Source organism: Hypanus sabinus, chromosome 5 (assembly GCF_030144855.1).
Source record: "Hypanus sabinus isolate sHypSab1 chromosome 5, sHypSab1.hap1, whole genome shotgun sequence".
NCBI lineage: Eukaryota > Metazoa > Chordata > Chondrichthyes > Myliobatiformes > Dasyatidae > Hypanus > Hypanus sabinus.
In genome coordinates, this window is record NC_082710.1 from 173,919,544 (window position 1) to 173,941,291 (window position 21,748).

At 45.0% G+C, this 21,748-nt stretch overlaps 1 protein-coding gene across 1 annotated transcript; it reads right to left on the reverse strand.

Annotated features, from left to right (window-relative positions):
* Positions 1–3,632: 3,632 nt before the first annotated feature.
* LOC132394606 (zinc-binding protein A33-like) lies at positions 3,633–20,843 on the reverse strand. Its single transcript, XM_059970947.1, has 6 exons — positions 20,396–20,843; positions 20,221–20,316; positions 11,823–12,056; positions 11,173–11,195; positions 10,967–11,085; positions 3,633–4,248 (listed from the first exon to the last, which is right to left on the reverse strand). The coding sequence occupies exons 1-6, from the start codon at positions 20,804–20,806 to the stop codon at positions 3,716–3,718; spliced, it is 1,416 nt and encodes a 471-aa protein (XP_059826930.1). The 5' UTR covers positions 20,807–20,843; the 3' UTR covers positions 3,633–3,715.
* Between the last annotated feature and the right edge of the window lie 905 nt (positions 20,844–21,748).

Here is a 21,748-nt window from a genome sequence, read left to right on the forward strand (position 1 = left end):
AGAGATGGCAGAGGAACTGAATGCTTATTTTGCATCAGTATTCACAGTGGAAGATGTCTGCAGTATACCGGACATTCAAGAGTGTCAAGGAAGTGAAGTTTGTGCAGTGAAAATTATGACTGAGAAGGTGCCCAGGAAGTTTAATGGTCTGACGTTGGATAAATCTCCTGGACCTGATGGAATGCACCCTTGGGTTCTGAAGGAAGCAGCAGGAGAGATTATGGAGGCATTAATGATGATCTTTCAAGAATCAATAGATTCTGGCATTGTACCGGATGACTGAAAAATTGCAAATGTTACTCCGCTAAAGAAGAAGCGTGGGAGGGACCAGAAAGGAAACTATAGGTGACATCAGTGGTTGGGAAGTTGTTGGAATCAACTGTTAGGGATGAGATTATGGAGCACCTGGAGGCACATGACAAAATACACCAAAGCCAGCAAGGTTTTCCTGAAAGGAAAATCCTGCCTGACAAACCTCCTGCAATTATTTGAGGAAGTTGCAAGCAGGATCGACAAAGGAGATGTAGTAGACGTGGTGTACTTGGATTTTCAGAATGCCTTTGACAAAGTGCTGAACATGAGGCTGCTTAGCAAGATAAGAGCCCATGGAATTACAGGGAAGTTACTAGCATGAGTGGAGCATTGACTGGTTGCTAGAAAGCAGAGAGTGGGAATAAAGGGATCCTATTCTGGCTGGCTGCTGGTTACAAGTGAAACTCCATTGGGGTCAGTGTTGGGATTGCTGCTTTTTACGATGTATGTCACCGATTTCAACTGCAGTATTAATGGATTTGTGGCTAAATTGGCAGATGATACAAACGTAGGCGGAGAAATGGGCAGTGTTGAGGAAACAGCTTGCAGAGACTTAAATAGTTTAGGGGAATGGGCAAAGAAATGGCAAATGACATACAATGTTGGAAAGTGTATGGTCATGCACTTTGGTGGAAGAAATAAATGGGTAGACTTTTATTTAGCTGGGGAGAAAATGAGGACTAACTGAAAGAAAAGATAAGAGATATAAAAGTGGGAGGGAGAGGGGGAGATCCGAATTGATAGATGACGAATCCTGATGAAGGGTCTCGGCCCGAAACATCGACTGTACTTCCTCCTATAGATACTGCCTGGGCTGCTGTGTTCCACCAAATACTGCAACTCACCTGGAACAGAATCAGGTTTAACATCACCGGAACAGGTCATGAAATTAGTGGCAGCAGGACAATGCCATACATGATAAATATAGAAAAAAAATAAAGCAATGAATCACAGGAAATATGGCAGAAGGGAAAAAGCTGTTCCTGAATCACTGAGTGTGGGCATTCAGGCTTGTAAAACTGAGAAGATAGTGTGTCCTGGCTGATGGTTATTTTTAATAATGGAGGCTGCATTTCTGAGACACCGTTGCTTGAAGATGTCTTGGATACTACAGAGGCTGGTACCCATGATGGAGCTGACTAATTTTCCAACTTTCTATAGAAATCTTTTCCTCAGCTTTCCTCTCTTTGCAACTCCCTTATCCATTGGTGAGATCCGGCATAGAATGGGAGACCATATCATTGAGCGCCTTTTCTCCATCCACTACAAAATCTGAGATTCCAGTGGCCATCCATTTCAATTCCACTTCCCATTCCCATTCCGATATGTCAGTTCATGGCTTCCTCTACTGCAACGATGAGGACACACTCAGGTCGGAGGAGAAACATGTAACACGCCATCTGGGTAGCTACAACCTGACCGAATGAAAATGTATTTTTCCAATTTCCGGTAACTTATCCCCCCCTCTTTTTGCACTCCCCACTCTGGTTCCACTGCAACCCCTTCTGTTCTCCGCACCTGTCTATCACCTCCCTCTGGATCCCCCATCCTCCCCTTTATTCCGGTGTCCATCCCCTCAACATCAGATTCTCTTCACCTCTTTACCTTTTCCACCTCCCAGCTTCTTCCTTCATGCTCCCTCCCCACCCACTCACCTGGCCTCACCGATCACAAGCCATTTGTACTCCTTATCCTCCCCGTCTAATCCTGGCTTCTGCTGCTTTCCTTCTTGTCCTGATGAAGGTTCTCAGTGTGAAACATCAACTGTTTATTCCCCTGCCTGACCCGCTGAGTTCCTCCGGCACTTTGCTTGTGTTGCTTGGGATTTCCAGCATCCGCAGAATCTCTTGTGACAGATAGAGCATAAGACAGAGGAGTAGAAATAGGCCATTCAGCCTATTGAGACTGCTCTGCCATTCTGTCATGGCTGATTCTGGACCCCACTCCACCCCATACACCTGCCAAAGGGTGTGTATTGTGCTGTAGGTTTTCTATGTTTCTATGCTTTCTATGTAAATCATTGACAAACAATGTGAAAAGTAGCAGTCCCTGGGGAACACAGCTAGACACTGGCAGCCAACCAGAAAAAGCCCCCTTCATTCCCACTTACTGCCTCTTGAATCTCAGCCATTCCTCAATGAATGCCAGTAGCTTTCCTGGAATGAAAGATCTTTTTTAGTTGTTTGTTTGTTTGTATCAGATGGTCAATAAACTAAAAATGAACAGGAAATACCTGAAAACCACAGAGAGTCAGGCAGTGTTTGAATGAATTCCAGAAGCTACCATCGATGTGGAATGATCTATTGCAGATCATTGCATAGATGACAAACGTCAAAGGAACCAGCACCAATCCCTGCGGCACAACACACGTCACAGGTCTCGAGTCAGAGAGGCGACCTTCTATTACCACTCTCTGGCTTCTCCCACAAAGCCAATGTCTAAACCAATTTACTACCTCACCTTGAATGCTGAGCGACTGAACCTTCTTGACCAACCTCTCATGCAGGACCTTCCAGTTCAGGTGCAAACAGTTCCTGCTGTACAGGTCCCACCTCCCCTGGAAGAGAGCCCAATGATCCAAAAATTTAATGCCCTCCCCCCTACCAATTTCTTAGTCACAAGTTAAACTCTATAATCTTCCTAGTTCCGGCCTCACTAGCATGTGACAGGTAGCAATCCTGAGATCACAGACCTGAAGGTCCTGCCCTTTTAAATTGACACCAAGCTCCCTGAGTTCCCTGTGCAGGACCCGTCACTTGTCATACCCGTATCATTGGTACCTACGTGGACCATGACATCTGGCTGTTAACCATCTCACTGAAGAATGCTGACAACTTGATGCGAGATGTCCTCGCCCCCGACACCGGGAGGCAACATACCATCCGGGATATCATTCTCACCCACAGAACCTCCTTTATGTTCCCCTAACTGATGAACCCCCTATCACACAGCGCAGCTCTTCTCTCGGTTTCCCTTCAGAGTCTCAGAGGCAGACTCAGTGCCAGAGACCCTACGCGGTGACTTTCCTCTGCCAGGTCATCCCCCACAACAGTATCCAAAGTGATATAACTGTTGTTGAGATGTTACCTGACATGCTGGGAGTCTCCGGTGTTTTGTGTGTTACCAAGATTCACCCTGACCTCCCCCTTCCAGTCAGCACCACCACCACTTGCCCCAGTTACCCTGTCAGTCCTGGTGGACTTTAGTACCCGGGGGAGCCGGGGAGCTCAGGACCCGCCGCCCGCGGCTGCTGCTGAATCCGCAATGTTTCTGTTCCTTTGACGGATGTGGTGAACCAGTTAAAATTAATGGATCGATAATTCTCAAATCGTGTTTATTTCACTCTCTGCACATTTATATTTACACTGATTTACTCCTGATGCCAGTCCCGGACCCGACCCGTTTACAGACCCGGAGCGGAACCGGAGCAGATTCTCAGCCACTCGTTTTCATATCCAGTCTCGAAGTAAGGATAAAGTTTCCCCGTGAATTTATTCCCAATGAAGGTGTGGAGATGGGATTTGGTCTCCGCATTGTAAAATGAAACTGTCCCGGACTCGTAACTGAGATAAACTCCCACCCTCCCGGGGATGGGATCGGCAGAGAGACTGGGTTCAGGGGAGGTGTAAACCCACATCTCATCATCTTCCCGCTCGATGATCCAGAATCCGGTCTCCGGACTCAGTGTGACCTCTTCCTTTCTCTCCACAAACTCTGCAGCGACTCCCAGATCCCAACATCGATTCCCCGTCACCTCCACCTCCCAGTAATGTCTCCCCGATGTGAATCCCTCCGATCCCAGTATACAATGCCAGAATGTGAACCTCTTTCCGGTCTCAGGGAGATTCCTCCGGGTCCCGGTCCATCTCACACTCTTCCGATCCTCAGACACCTCGAGCTCTGGATGCGCCGTTTCCACATCCAGGGTGACAGAGACTGGGGGGAGAAACAGAGAATTAGAGAGTCCCCGGGGATCGGGGGGAGACTCGGACAGCGCGGCCCCGGGGATCGGGGGGGAGACTCGGGCAGCGCGGCCCCGGGACCGTGGGGGGAGACTCGGGCAGCGCGGCCCCGGGACTGGGTGGGGGGGGGGGGGGGGTGGTGGGGAGGCCGCTGGGCCTCAGGCACAGTCGGGTGACTGATAGGAAACTGTCCCGGCGTTTTACGGCGGATCGTTCCCGAGGTTTTTCCTCTGCGATGGCCAGCGGATTTTTCCCGATCAAAACACACAAAATTCTGAAGAAATTCAGTGGCTGAAGCAGCATATGTGGAGTGAGATGGACTGTGGATGTTTCACATAAGAACATAAGAAATAGGAGCAGGAGTTGGCCATCCGGCCCATCGAGCCTGCCTCCGCCATTCAATAAGATCATGGCTGCTCTGTCCGTAAACTCAGCTCCATCTACCTGCCTTTTCCCCATAACCCTCAATTTCCCCGCTATGTAAAAATCTGTCTAACTGAATCTTAAATATATTTAGTGAAGAAGCCTCAACTGCTTCCCTGGGCAGAGAATTCTACAGATTCACCACTCTCTGGGAAAAACAGTTTCTCCTCATCTCCATCCTAAATCTTCTCCCCTGAATCTTGAGGCAATGTCCCCTAGTTCTAGTCCCACCTTACCAATGGAAACAACTTTCCTACTTCTATCTTATTTATCCCTTTCAAAATTTTGTATGGTTTCTATAAGATCCCCTCTCATTCTTCTGACTTCCAGAGAGTATAGTCCCAGGCGACTCAATCTCTCCTCATAGGTTAACCCCTTAATCTCTGGAATCAACCTGGCGAACCTCCTCTGCACTGCTTCTAAAGCCAGTATATCCTTCCTCAAGTATGGAGACTAGAACTGCACACAGTACAGGCAGTCCCTGGGTTACGTACGAGTTTCGTTCCTGAGTCCGTCTTTAAGTCAGATTTGTACGTAAGTCAGAACAAGTACATCCAGTATTATTTAGCGTCAGTCAAACGTTTGTCTTAGTATATAGTATATAATTTACCTTTCTATGCATATAAAACACTTAAGAAACATAAGTATTCCAATAATTAAAGCACTGTGTTGCTTAGTAATAATTGTAGCTTTCATCGGGGCAGAGCCTTTCACATACTCCATTATTCTCACTTTATCCGTTATCCTTTAAAATTGTTCCGACCGTTGACCGACTGTAGCCTTACGATTTTCCAATGACTGATGGTGTTTCACATTTTTTCAAACACTTTATTATTTCCACTTTATTTACAATCGCGATCGCTTCCTGTCAATGGAACAGAAACACTGCGGGTGGCGGGTCCCGAGTTCCGCCGGCTCCCGAGGTCCGCTGGGTCCTAAGGACCACTGCACTAAATTCCCTGGGTCCTAAACTCCACTGCACTGAAACAGGTTAAATGGGACAAGTGGGGACTGTGCTGGGTTTGGGTATTTGATCCTCCACAATATTCCACGTGGGAATTTAAACTGGAGGTGGCAGTGTTTTTTTTTACGAGGTTGAGTTGCGAGCTCGACATCAACCTGGCACGAGAGCAGTCTGTCACTAAATCAAACTCGGGAACCTCCGTTTGCCAGCCTGGCGCTGATCTCACTGCGCCACCAGCCGACCGGAATGGGAGGGGGGTGTAGGGTCGGGGTGAATTTATATACTATATACTAAGAAAAATTTAAGCCAAATACAAAGTTAAACACTCAACACAGTGTCAACTGCAATGACTTAAAATGGCGGATGGCGTCGCAATCTGACTTAAAATGGTGGACGGTGTCACGATCTGACTTAAAATGGTGGATGGCGTTCTCTTACCTCGGTTTGTAAGTATGAGTTGTCCGTAAGTCAGACGGCCTCACCAGTACCCTGTATAGTTAACCATATAACAATACAACCATATTACAGCACGGAAACAGGCCATCTCAGCCCTTCTAGTCCGTGCCAAACGCTTACTCTCGCCTAGTCCCACCTACCTGCACTCCTCCATTCCTCCATTCCTTTCCTGTCCATATACCTATCCAATGTTTTTTTAAATGACGAAATTGAACCTGCCTCTACCACTTCTACTGGAAGTTCGTTCCACACAGCTACAACTCTCTGAGTAAAGAAGTTCCCCCTCATGTTACCCCTAAACTTTTGTCCCTTAACTCTCAACTCATGTACTCTTGTTTGAATCTCCCCTACTCTCAATGGAAAAAGCATATCCAGGTCAACTCTATCTATCCCCCTCATAATTTTAAATACCTCTATCAAGTCCCCCCTCAACCTTTGACGCTCCAAAGAATAAAGACCTAACTTGTTCAACCTTTCTCTGTAACTTAGGTGCTGAAACCCAGGTAACATTCTAGTAAATCTCCTCTGTACTCTCTCTAAGTTGTTGACATCTTTCCTATAATTCTGTGACCAGAACTGTACACAATGCTCCAAATTAGGCCTCACCAATGCCTTGTACAATTTTAACATTACATCCCAACTCCTATACACAATGCTCTGATTTATAAAGGCCAGCATACCAAAAGCTTTCTTCACCACCCTATCCACATGAGATTCCACCTTCAGGGAACTATGCACCATTATTCCTAGATCACTCTGTTCTACTGCATTCTTCAATGCCCTACCATTTACATTGTATGTCCTATTTGGATTATTCCTACAAAAATGTAGCACCTCACACTTCTCAGCATTAAACTCCATCTGCCATCTTTCAGCCCACTCTTCTAACTGGCCTAAATCTCTGCAAGCTTTGAAAACCTACTTTATTATCCACACCGCCACCTATCTTAGTATCATCTGCATACTTACTAATCCAATTTACCACTCCATCATCCAGATCATTAATGTATATGACAAACAACATTGGACCCAGTACAGATCCCTGAGGCACACCACTAGTCACCAGCCTCGAACCTGATAAAGTTATCCGCCACTACTCTCTGACATCTCCCATCCAGCCACTGTTGAATCCATTTTACTACTTCAATATTAATACCTAACAATTGAATCTTCCTAACTAACCTTCCATGCGGAACCTTGTCAAAGGCCTTACTGAAGTCCATATAGACAACATCCACTGCTTTACCGTCATCAACTTTCTTAGTAACCTCTTCAAAAAATTCAATAAGATTTGTCAAACATGAACTTCCACACACAAATCCATGCTGCCTGTTCCTGATCAGACCCGTCTATCCAGATAAAAAGAAAAGAATACCGACGAAGTTGCAGCATGACCTCCCTGCTCGTGAAATTAATCCCTCCAGCAATGAAGGCCAACATTCCGTGTGCCTTCTTAATAACCTGTTGTACCTGCAAGCCAACTTTTTGCGATTCATGAACAAGCACTCCCAAGTCCCTCTGCACAGCAGCATGCTGCAATCTTTCACCATTTAAATAATAATCTACTCTTCTATACTCAGGAAGGGAAAGAAAGACGGGGGATAGCCAGTGGAAACTGGTGTGAGGAAGGCGTGGAGCAACACTGGATCCAGATGAGGAGGGGGTAAGTGAACACTGGAGGGATTCAAAGAGGAGGTAAGGCAGGCTTTTTAGCCAAATTTACTTGTGCTGAGCAACTTGCTTCCGTGTGCTAATCCCATTTGCCCATTATTCCTTTAACCCTTTCCTACCCACAGACCAGTTCAAATGTCTTTAAAAGTATTTAACAGCACACACCTCGACACTTCCTCTGGCAGCCTCCTAAGCTCTAGGGAAAATTCTCAGCCTATCCAGCCTCTCCTTATAACCCAAGCCCTCCAGTCATCAATGTCCGACAATTTTAGTGTCCTCCACAAACATGCAAAACATGTCACCTACTCCCACTTCCAAATCATTCATATGAATGATGAAAAACAGTGGACCCAGCACCGATCCCTGCAGAACACCACTGGACACAAGCCAAATCCCAGGCAATTATGTATCTAATTGGCCAGATCGTACTGTATCCTGTGTGATCTAACTCTATTCTACCATACAGTAAACTACTTTGTCAAATATCTCGCTAAAGTCCACATAGATTTTCTCTACGGCATTTCCATCATCCATTTTCTCAACCATGCAGAAACCCATGTCGGGTATACCTGAGTAGTCCTTGCCTTTCCAAATGAATGTAGATCCTGTCTCTCAGGATCCCCTCATTAATGTACCCATCACTGATGTTACGCTCACCAGTCTGTACATCCCAGGCTTTCCCAACAGTCTATCTTAAAGAAATGCTCAACAATAACCACCGTCCAGTCTTCTGGCCCCTCACCCGTACCTATTGTTGATACACACATCGGGACGAGAGTCTGAGGCGAGGACGGTAAGGACCCGAGTGCTGGAGTGTCCGAGAGTAGAATCGATACACGATACGAGACTGAGACAAGGATCCAGAGTCCAGCTGACAACTGAGCACCAAACCTTCTTCTTCCACTGACTTTTGTGCTAATGGCAGCTCGCACCTATCAGGACGGTGCATTACTGCCACCTACTGGACTGGAGTATGATAGGAGTTGTCACGGGGATCAGGTCCTGCCCCCGCAAACCTGTTTTAATTAAAAAGTTAACCAGAATCCTCCATGACTTAACCATCCCTGCTTCAGGTGCCAGAATATCCTGCAGCCTAGGGACCTCAGATCTGCCCAATAATTGCCGAGACATTTTCCTACGTTATGCCGAATATCTGGGGCACACCATGATCACATGTTCCACTGTCTCTGATACCTTAAAAAAAATGATACAGTTCATTCTCATACTTACCAACAAATGCCATAGTGGAGTGCAAATCTGTGTGTCCTAACCTCAATCTCGCCAACCACGCATCTTCCCTCTTATTCCTTCCCAAATTGTGCCTCCCCCGAACTCACAGGCAGCTGTCAATCCCAGGGGATCAGGGGTTTGTGCCTCTGGCGGACTATGTCCTCTCCAGGGTGCAAGTCTGGGTGGGAAGATCTGAAGAACCGGATGTTGCCCATGCAGTGGGTTCCCCCTCTCCACATCCCTGATGACCAAGGGAAGGGCAAGGACCGATACAGCTTGGCATCAGTGTCGTCGCAGAGGTTGCCAGAGTGAAGTTGTAAACATCAAACTGCCTTAGGGACCCAGTTCTGGATTTCTTCCTCAGGGTTCACTCCCAAAGCCTCTCCCATGGGTGGGTTTGGCCTCAAGGCAGTGGAGGTTAAAAATCAGAGTTCTCCTTCTCCTGGCCGTCCAGTGCTGATGGGCCCCACCTGCCTGAAGCAAATGGTTTTGAGGAGCCAGTGGTCTGCATTTGCCCCTTCCTTTGGCATTGGAGTTAGTTCCGCTGGGCCTAATAGCCATACATGAAGGCCAAGAGCCAGACTTGGTTGTCAGATGCTATTTGAGATGCAATCCATTTGCAGCACAGGAACCTCCCTGGACTAATGGAACCAAATTATAATGTCACCACCCAGTCCCACTGCTATCCCACAAACTCTGCCTTTTCTCATCCCAGTCAATCTAATACAACATTTGGCTTCATACTTTCCTATACTGACTATAATATCTACCTCTCACATAGAAAGTGCCTGTTTTGCTCTGACATCTGTCCTTTCATTACCCAATACACCCAGATGTGCTGGGACGCAACAAAACTTCACTACTATTCCCACTCTCTCCAGAACATACAAATCGTTGTACACTTCCATCAACAGATCAGGTCTCCTTGAACGCCTTGTTTCCAAACTCTGCAGTTCTGAGGCAGCGTCTGAGCAGATCACAACTTTTTTTGGTTTAACTTGTTCCACCCATTGCAAACTAATGATAATGGTCATAAATTCTGCTGTATCGACAGATAATACACCTGTCAGCCTTTTCTCTATCTCGACATTAATCCAGGGGATATTTATTCCAGAGCCACCCATTTACTAACTGAGTCAGTAGAACCATCTGTGAAAATAGGCAAAAGGGAAAATACTGCTGCCGAAATGACCAGAGACCCTCTCACAAGACCCTGTCTATCCCCCAGTCATGACTAATCTATTTCCATGTCTGGAAATTCCAAGTTTGTACTCCTGGCCAGGCCACTGTTGGGCTAATCTGCAAATTGACAAGACCATACTTTGCACCTATTTCCTAATTGTCCACCCAAAATATTTAACAACTCTGTTAGTATATCCCCAGCAATCCATTAAAACCAAATTCATCAAATGGGACGTCCCACACCTTACTACGAAAGTTCCCTATGCAAGGCTCAAAATTTCACTCTGCTGGTCAACAGGCATCTCTCCTAGTTCAACCCCAAATGCATCTCTTGGTGTGGTCTGGAATGCTCCACTACACATTCTAAGTGTCTTGACTTGTAGGTCATCCCAACAAAATAAAACTGAACAACTGCCTACAATGCCCTTTATTCCCTATAATGTCATTAAATAAATATTAATTCCCCAGATTATGTGGTAGGATTCACACTTGTGTCCTGTCAGGTTTGTACAGTCCGGATGGGACCAGGATGCAGTGTTTAATCTAACAGTCCCGTGTACTGGTTGTACTGTGACCCTGTGTCAGTGTGTTCAGGGGTCTGACATCTCCAGCTGACCAGGTGACACTGGTGTTTCTCAGCAGGTAGAATTGAAACTAGAATAAAACTACAGTTCCCCTTCAGTCCATTATTACGGACAATCTTTGCTTCTAATTATAATGAATTGTGTCTCATAAACATGGACAAATGAATCAGTGTAAGTTTTACCTCGATTAATGTCATCAAGTGTTTCTCTCAACGCTGAGTTCAACAAATAGAAATGATCAAATTTTTCAACCGGAAGGACACAGTCTGTCACTGACAATTGCTCAATTTTGTCACTAATTCTGCAAATACAAAATTGTCGGTTATGAACTGCAATGTTGAACTGGTTTACAAATCCATTCAGAGATTCAGCAAAGAGCATATCTTACCTCCTCTTCCGACGAGTTTCTTCCTGAAATAAATAAAACACAAATCTGAACGGACTGAGACTTACAGTCCTCATCCTGAATTTCATCCAAATCATTACAAGATGTTGTAAATTCACATTCCTACAGTCACACGCATGTACAAACAACACAGAACCACTTGGTAAATTACCAGGAATATTTCTGAAAATGTAAAGAAACAGTGTGGGTTTCCCTTAATTCTCTAATCTAATGGAAAGCGCATTTTCCCATTGATGATAACTCTGATGTGTGGGTCACATTCTGGAATTGATCCTTTGCTCTCACTGATTGACAGAGACCATCTCACCCACGGTAACAGACACACTCACAGCATGTGACTGGAACTGGATATTAATGTAAGTTTCAGGGATATTTGATACGGGAATTGAGGAAACAATCACCAGTTCAGTGTTATGTTCAGAGTAACTCATTCACAAGAAGATTGCAGATGGTCCTGTAACATACCGATATTGTGGAAGTCCAGTTTTGGCACAACAACAGTCCTGAACTTCTGAAACACCTTTCTGTCTTAAATCAGTTTACAACCATTTGTAAATGTCACAGTTATTTCAAATACATTGATCCCAATTTTGTCTACTTTTACAAAAGCAAAAAGAAATATAATCTCTCACCTTGAGAAATATCACACTCTCTTTTTGATCCATCTGTTCCTGTAACCTTGAGATCTCCTCCTGGATAGAATTTAAATTCTTTTGTATCTCTCGAAGATTTTTCTCCATTGGATTTAGAATCCTCTCCTCTTCTTCCCTGAGATCTCTGAGTATGCGCTGCTCTTTCTCAGTGAGAATCTGGTGCAGTTCAGCAAACTGTGATGTGACGTGGGACTGAAGGATGTGTGACTGTTTCTGTCAAGTGAAAGGTGAAGATTAATTTACTATATTCCTTTGATGTATTTCCTTCTGACATGGAAGGTATGTGTTCAAATCATCCAATTTATATTGGTTCTCAGAACAATCCCATCAATCCCATTTCCTCATGTTGTCCTGAACCCTTTTCTCCCTCACATGCCCATGAACTCCGACCTGAGTCACATACCCCTTCTTAAGCTCAAAGTTCAATACAAATTTATTATCAAAGTACAGACATGTCACCATGTACAACCCTGAGATTCCTTTTCTTGCAGGTAGTCACGTTAAATATAAGAATCACAATTGACTCAATGAAGGACTGTACCCAATGGGGTGGACAATATCAATGTGCAAAGAAAAAGCAACAAATGTCCAAGTACAAGAAGAAAGAAAAAAAATTCATAATAAATAAATAAATAAATAAACAAACAAACAAACAAACAAACAGAAAATAAATAAATAAATACATACATACATACATACATACAGGGAACATGAGATGAGGAGTCTTTGGTCGTAACTCCAGTTCAGTGGGAACAATACAGTGATGGGGTGAGTGAAGTTATCCCCACTAGTTCAGGAGCTTGATGCTTCAGTGGTAATAACTGTTCCTGAACCTGGTCATGCTGGTTCTGAAGTTCCTGTACTTTGTTACCGATGGCAGCTGTGAGAAGAGAGCATGGCCTGGACGGTTTGGGTCCATGATGAACGATGCTGTTTTCCTGCACCAAAGCTTCAAGTTGATGTGCTCAATGGTGGGGAGAGATTTACCCATCCCGGGATAGACAGAGTCATGTCCACTAGTTTTTTAGCAGGTTTTACCACAAAAGGACACTGGTATTTACATACCAGGCTGCAATGCAACCTGTAAATATAGTCTCTACCACACATTTATAGAAATTTGTCACAGTTCTGGATGTGAAGCCAAATATTCACAAACTTCTAAGAAAGTAGAAGTGCTGCCATGCTTTCTCTGTAATGGCATTTACATGCTGGACCCAGAACAGATCCTCTGTAAAATGATAACACGTAGGAATTTAATGTTGCTGACCCTCTCCTCCTCTGAGATGCCAATGACGACTGGCTTGTGGACCTCCAGTTTCTTCCTGCTGAATTCAATAATCTTCTCCTTGGTCTTGCTGACATTAAGTGAGAGGTTGTTGTTATGACACCACTCAGCCATATTTTCCATGTCCCTCCAATATCCTGATTTGTCAGCACCCTTCATTTGGCCAATGACTGTGGTGTTATCAGCAAACTTAACTATGGCACTGGAGTTGGACTTCGCCTCCCAGTCATAATGTGGGTAGAGCAGGGGGCTAACACATAACGTTGTGGTGTTCCTGAGCTGAGGGAAATGGTGGAGATGTTTTTACCAATCTGAATTGACTGGGGTCTGAAAATTGAAGATCCTGTTGCACAAGGAAGCATTGAGACCCGGGACATGAATTTTATTGATTAGTTTTGAGGGGCCGAGCTGTAGGCTGTGAAGAGCATCCTGATGTACAGTGTCAATAAAAGGTATTCATCTCCCTTGAAAATTTTCATGTTTTATTGTTTTTCAACATTGAATCACAGTGGATTTAATATTACTTTTTTGACACTATCCAACAGAAAAAAGACTCCTTTGTGTCAAAGTGAAAACAGATCTGTACAAAGTGACTGTTGCCTGTTTGCTAATTGTGGATCATTTGGGAGGCTGAAGAGATGATAGATACGACATATAGAGAGGTAGTTACAACCAAGGTGCAAGGCACAGGCAAATGGCTGACAGTCAGGAGCCACTGCACTGTATCCCTGTGGCCATCCCCATCAACAACGGGTATATCACTTTGGATGCTGCAGGGAGTGGGGGCCTGTTGACCATACAGAGTAGTAGTTGGGTCTCTAGTACTGAGTCTGGCTCTGTGACGCAGAAGGGAAGGAGGGACAAGAAGCACACTGTGGTGATAGGGGATTCGTTAGTTCGGGGAATGGACAGGAGGCTCTGTGGGTGAGAACAACTTTCCCAGATAGTAAGTTCCTGCTCGGATGCAGGGACTGGGACATCTCAGTTAGAGTCCTGAGCATTCTTGTTAGAGGGTGAACAGCCAGAAGTCGTGCTTCATGTCAGTACCAATGACATAGGCAGGATGAATGTCGAGATTCTGAAAAGGCAGTTCCAGGAGTTAGGTGCTAACTTAAAAGGCAAGTCCTCCAGGGTAGTGATCGCAGGATTGCTATCCCATGCCACGTGCTAGTAAGGCCAGAAATAGGAAGATTATACACTTTAACCCATGGCTAAGAAGTTGGTATAGGAGGGAGGGCATAAGACTTTTAGATGTTGGACTGTCTTCCAGCGAAAGTTGAACCTGTACAGAAGGGGTGGTTTGCACCTGAGCTGGAGAGGGGCTAATATACTAGCAGGAAGCTCTTTTAATGCTGCATGGTGGGGTTTAAATGAACGTTGCAGGGAAATCGGAACCAGAGTGCCAGAACAGTTAGTAGAGAGTTTGTGGAGGTAGATATTGGTAAGATCTCAGATAAAGTCAGAAATCAAGATTTTGAACTGTGTAACTAGTGTCTTGATTTGCGTATATTTTGATGCAAGAAGTATCGTAGGAAAGGTGGATGAGCTCAGGGCATGGAATTATGACTTTGTCACCATTAGGGAAACGGTTGCAGAAGGGACAAGACTGGCAGTTCGGTATTCCAGAGTTCCGTTGTTTTAGACATGACAGAGTGGGAGCGATTAAAGGAGGGGTGGTGTTACTAGTCAGCGAACACATCATGGCAGTGCTCCATCAGGATAGACTGGGGAACGTGACCAGTGAGGTGTTATGGGTGGAACTGAGATATTAGAATGACATGACCATGCAAATGGGGATATATTAAAGACCACCCAATGGTCTGAGGGATTTAGAAGAATAAATTTGTTGCAAGAAATGTAAGTTTGTTGTAGCAGCTGATTTTAACTTTCCAGATATTGACTGGGAATCCCGTACTGTAAAAGGACTAGATAGGACAGAGTTTGTCAAGTGTGTTCAGGTAAGTTTCTTTTATTAGTATGCAAAAGTCTTGACAAGAGAGTGTGTGATTCTGGATCTGCTGTTAGGGAATCAGACAGGGCAGGTGACAGAAGTTTGTGTAGGGGAACACTTTGGATCAGGTGACCACAAAGCCATTAGCTTCTAAGTAAATATGAAAAGAGATCTGCCTGGTCCACGGGTTCAGATTCAGAATTGGAAAATGACCAGTTTTGATGGTATCAGAATGATCAGCAAGTGTGGACTGGGGCACTCTGTTTTCCAGCAAAGCTGTACTTGGAAAGTGGGAGGCCTTCAAAAGGAAAATCTTGAGAGTACCAAGCTTGTATGCACCTGTCAGAATGAAACGCAAAGATAACAAGTGTAGGGAACCTGGGTTTATGAAGGATATTGAGGCCTGGAGAAGAGAAAAAAGAAGGTGCATAGCAGCTATAAGCAAGTAGGAACAACTGAGGTGTGAATGGATGCAAGAAATGCAAGAGAACATTAAAAAATAAGTCAGGAAGGCAAAAAGACGGGATGAAATTGCTCTAGCAGATAAGGTGAAGGAGAACCCCAAGGGATTCTACAGGTATGTTAAGAGCAAAAGGATTGCCTGAGACAAAATTGATCCTCTGGAAGACCAGAATGGTATTCCATGCGTGGAGCCAAAGTGGATGGGAGAGATCTTAGATGCATTCCTTGTGTCTGTATTTCCTCGGGAGATGGATACAGAGCCTATACAAGTGAGGCAAAGCAGCATCAACTTCATGGACCCTGTACAGATTACTGAGGAGGAAGTGTTTGCTACCCTGAGGCAAATCAAGGTGGATAAATCCCCAGGGTCTGCCAAGGTACTCCCTCGACCTGACAGGAGGCAAGTGCAGGAATTGCCAGGATTCTAGCAGAGGGCCTTAGTGCCAGAAGAGTTACCAGAGGATTAGAGGATAGCAATGCTGTCCAACTATTTACAAATGGCTCTGAAGAGAAACCAGGAAATTATAGGCTGCTGAGTCTGACATCAGTTGAGGGAAAGCCATTGGAACGTTTTCTAAGGAACCAGATACAAGTATTTGGATTGACATGGACTAATAAAGGACAGTGGGCATGGCTTCGTGCGTGGTAGGTCATGGATAACAGATTTTAAGGACTATTTCTAGGAACTAGCCAGACAAGGTGATGAAGGTGAGGCAGTGCATGTTGTCCACATGGACATTAGAAAGGCATTTGACAAGGTCCCCCATGGGAGGTTGATCAGGAAGGTTCCGTCACTCAGCATTCAGAATGAGGTAGTAAATTGGATTAAACATTGGCTTTGTGAGAGAAGCCAGAGTGTGGTAGTTTTGAAATGAATTGAATTGACTTTATTTCTTACATCCTTCACATACATGAGGAGTAAAAATCTTTATGTTATGTCTCCCTCACAGTGTGAAAGTGTGAAAAGGCAGGTTTTGTGGCTGTAGTTTTGGTGTTTTTAAAAATGGGTGTCTTTTCACAAGGTATGTTTCTGAAATGAGTCTCCCACTAAATGTACAAAGTGCAATCACGTTGTTGTTGAGTGTTGCTTCTCTGTGACTGGAGGCCTGTGACCAGTGGTGTACTACAGGGATGCAACGGACTTCTAGCATCGTAAACCAGTGAGTTGTTTGTTATGTCTCCCCTCTCGCTGTGAAACGGAGACACCTCTTTCTCTCTTATTAGGGAGAAAGCGAGCCTGTGCTATGTCGACTACCAGGTGAACGAGAAGTCTCTGGGGAACTGCAAATCTGTGTCTTTGCTGTTGCTTTGCTGAACGCTTGAGTGCTCGGTGGTGGGTGCCAATGCTTCTTTTTGCTTGTGGGGTGGGGGGGATCGTTGCTTGCTGCCACTTACGCACGGGAGGGAGGGGAGTTTGGAGGGACTTTGGGGTTCTAACATTTAACTGTCATTCATTCTTTGGGGGCACTCCTCTGTTTTTGTGGATGGTTGTGAAGAAAAAGCATTTCAGGATATATATTGCATACATTTCTCTGACATTAAATGCACCTTTGAAAACCTTTGATAATGTTGTTAACTGGATCAGCAAATTTGCAGATGACACCAAGATTGGGAGTGCAGTGGACAGTGAGGACAACTATCATGGCTTGCAGAGGGACCTGCATCAGCTGGGAAATGGGCTGAAAAATGGCGGATGGAACCTAATGCAGACAAGTACAAGGTTTTGCACTTCAGTGGGACCAGCCAGGGTAGGTCCTACATGGTGAATGATTGGACACAGAGGAGTGTGGTAGAACAAAGGGATCTGATAATACAAGCCCATGATTAATTGTAGTGCTGTCCCAGATAGATAAGGTCCAATGAAAGCTTTTGTCACATTCACCTTCATAAATCAATAATTTGAGTCCAGGAAATGGGATGTTATGTTGAAGTTGTACAAGACATTGCTGAGGCCTAATTTGGAGTATTGTGTGTAGTTTTGGTCACCTATCTACAGGAAAGATGTCAACAAGGCTGAAAGAGTACAGAGAAAGTTTACAAGGATGCTGCAGGGTCTGGAGGCCCTGAGTTCTCAGGAAATATTGAATAGGTTAGGACTGTATTCTTAAGAGTGGAGAAGATTTGGAGGGGATTTGATAGAAGTAATTAAATTACGAGAGGTATAGGTAGGGCAAATGCAAGGAGGCTTTTTTCACTGAGGTTGGGTGGGAATACAACCAGAGGTCATGGTTTAAATGTGAAAGGTGAGAAGTTTAAGGGGATAATGAGGGGAACTTAATCAGTCAGAGGGTTGTGAGAGTGTGGAATGAGCTGCCAGCACAAGTGTTCCATGCGAGCTTGATTCAATGTTTAAGAGAGTTTGGACAGATACATAGATAGTAGGGATATGTAGGGTTATGGTCCAGGTACAGGTCAATGGGAGTAGCCAGTTTAAATGGACTCATCATGGAGTAGACAGACATAGACATAGAATAGTACAGCACATTACCTCAGCTGTGGTGCCCTGGGGAAGAGGCGCTGGCTGTCCACTCTGTCTATTCCTCTTAATAACTTGTACACCTCTATCACGTCTCCTCTCATCCTCCTTCTCTCCAAAGAGTAAAGACCTAGCTCCCTTAATCTCTGATCATAATCCATACTCTCTAAACCAGGCAGCATCCTGATAAATCTCCTCTGTACTGTTACGAATGTGCCACAACTCTGAGGGGCTGAAGGGTACAAAGTAGCCCCCTCCTTTTTGAGAATCGCAAGATCGCTATTAATTCGAGTCTGGGACCCATGAAATGAGAGCGAGAGAGAGACGTCCAGAATACACCGGGTTTGGAATGTGTCCTGGCCTCAGCAAGATGGAACCATTGATAATGGCTATTGTCTCTTGGAGACGGAATTGTGTATTGAGTACTGTACTATTCATTGAAAATCCTCAGGGGATGACCAGAGTGGGCTGGTTGAGGGATTGCATCATCCCAACCTGATTGACATCTGAGACCCCGTGAGTAAGGATAAAAGAGGGTCTGGGGAACAACCCCTTGAGACGCATCAGGAGAAACGCTAGAAATCCCGTGACAGTGTTTAATAGCGACAGCCGGTGGGGGGCTCATGTGCGTCCTTTCCCTTTGCCTGGGATTGGTGGCCTCACCACGAAAGAATGGCTTAGCTAAAGGAAAGGCCACAAGTGAACGGCCACACCAACGGGACTCCCGAAGGATCGAACTCATAAAGGTTGGAAAACCCGCAGCGGTAACTGTTCCCATTCTATTCCTATTTCTCTCTCTCTCTAACAAAGTGCAACACAGCAACAACCAAAAAGGCTGCAGCCTGAATGAACTGAGTGACTTTTATATTTCCATCGGACAATACATTATCCCCTAGACAACGATAGAGCTATTTCTTATTGATTATTATTATACCCGCACTTTTAGATTTAGTATTGATGACGTATATTATTTGTATGGTTGCATTGATATTATTTTTGTGTATTTTTACAAATAAATACTGTTAAAAATAGTACCATCAGACTTCAACGGACCTCTCTATCTTTGCTGGTAAGTGACCCAGTTACGGGGTTCGTAACAGTACCCTTTCCAATGCTTCCACATCCTTCCTATGGTGAAGCGACCAGAACTGCCCACAAGTGTGGCCTAACTAGAATTTTATAGAGCTGAATCATTACATCGCGTCTCTTAAAATCTATCCCTCGACTTATGAAAGCTAACACCCCATAAGCTTTCTTAACTACCTTAGCTACCTGTGAGGCAACTTTCAGGGATCTGTGGGCATGTATCCCCAGATCCCTCTGCTCCTCCACACTACCATGTATCCTGCCATTTACTTTGTACTCTGCCTTGGAGTTTGTCCTTCCAAAGTGCACCACCTCACACTTCTCGGGGTTGAACTCCATCTGCCACTTCTCAGCCCACTTCTGCATCCTATCAATGCCTCTCTGCAATCTTCGACAATCCTCTACACTATCTACAACACCACCAACCTTTGTGTCATCTGCAAACTTGCCAACCCATCCTTCTACTGCCACATCCAGGTCGTTAATAAAAATCACAAGAAGTAGAGGTCCTGGAACAGATCCAAGATCTGTTTATCCAAGATGGCGGCCAAACCAACCAAAGATGGGCCAAATGGCCTGTTCCTGTGCTGTACTTCTCAATGACTCTCAGCCTCTATGAGCCTGTGTTTCAGCCTGGCTTGGAATGCTCCCCTCCTCCCTCTCGTTTGGCCATGACCATGAACCTTCGTCCATTTAAACATGCCAGAACTGAATGTTTGAAGAGTACTTCAGAAGATAGAAAAATTGCAGGTTAATTAAAATATTTGAAAGTAAGTTGCTCAAAAGGAAATTTCAGACTGCAGTTTGCAGTGAGAGTAATTCAGAAGAAATATATTTATAAATTTTGTCAGCAGCCCACAGAACGTCGCTGAGGATCACCGGTTCAATCTTTGAAGTGATTAACAGAGTTAATTACAGGAACCAATTAATTGTTCAAAGAACATATCTGAGATGTAACTGAAACTGTCGAGATCATAAGGAGAACATGCAAACTCCGCGCAGACAGCACCAGATGTCAGATTGAGCCCAGGTCACTGGATCTGCGATAGTCAGCTATCCTACACTAAAGGGAACAAATCTACAAAAAATATCAGAAATTCAGCTCAGGAAGACTCACTCGAACTCCGGAAATCTTCTCCTTCTGTTGCTGCTCCATTTCCTCGAAGTCTGCTTTGTTTTTTGTGAGAGAGTCGAAGGAAGATTTAACCCGATCCTGGGAATTAAGGAATGAATAGATTGGACACAATACATGGCACAACAGAAACAGACGAGCGAAAGTGGTTTGTTTTTACCTTGTAGACCTGAACGGCTTCTTTGACCGGCATGAAGTTGTGGGACTTGTGTTCCCGCGCAGTCGCACAGATCACGCAGATCAGAGTCTTGTCCGTCTCACAAAACAGCTTCAGCTCTTCCTCATGTTCCTCGCAGTGAAGTTTACTTTCCTTCTCTTTCGGATTCAGGTTTAGTTTTCGAGCTTTCTGAGACAGATTTGCCAAGGCCCGATTGACCTTGAGGGTGCGGTCTGCAATCTCCTCTCTACATTCCGGACAGGAGTTTCTCTCCTGTCTTTCCCAACACTGTATGATGCAGGAGCGGCAGAAGTTGTGTCCACACTCCAGAATGACAGGTTCGGTGAAGAAATCCAGGCAGATGGGACAAATTGCCTCTTCGGTTAAATTCTCCACCTGTTGTTTTGAAGCCATATTAATGCCTGGTACTTCCTGATTCAGAATCCTTTCACTTTCGGGGATCTACTGAATCTCTGCAGTACCGAGACTGTCCACTACACGCGCCCAGGCAGTCAGTGTTTCAGATGAAGGATCTCAACCCGAAACGTTGGCTGTTGATTTCCCTCCGGAGATCCTGCCTGACCTGCTGATTGCCTCCTGTTACTTTTTGCTAGAGGACCAGGGAGAGTCAGACTAGGGTGTAAAACAGTGGTTCAGTGTAAACTTACAGCAACTATTAAATGAAGTTAGTACCATGGAACTGGAGATGGGGACAGTATATTGTGTTGCGAGGAGACAGATGTCGGTGGTGATGACCGAGATGTGGCTGCAGGAGAAAACACAGGACTGGACATTATACATCACAGGGCGGAAAACGTTAGTTTATCCTTGAAGTCCTGACTTCTACTGCCCTCCATGTGAAAACATTTCCTTTGTTTACCCATGTATGGCCCTGTTCCAATAGAATGTCCGGTCTAATCGAGACGGTACCCACGCGTGGAAATCTTTTCCCTCGGCCTGTCCTGTGAACCCCTTCATCTCCAGAGAGCCGGCTTCCCCAATTGCCGCCCAGCCTCACACCGATCGAAAGGGGGCTTCTACAGCAGCGGCTCCTTCCACGATGGGTGGGGCTGAGTGTTGTGGGGCCCGGTCTCCCGCTTATTTTTGTTATAAGAGAAGATAATTTATTCAAAATAAAATTATTTACGAGGATAAACCACTCCATGCCTTTCCATTCCGTACAGATTGATCAATGTTTCTCAGACTGTTGTGGAACTGCTGCCATTCATGTGGCACTTTGCTGTTTTATATTAAATACTACAATCATTGAGGGGCTTCCCCCCACCCGACCCCTCCCTCTCCAGTAGGAGAAGAACCCTACAACCTGGTCCTTCCCCACCGAGCCCTCGCGATGGC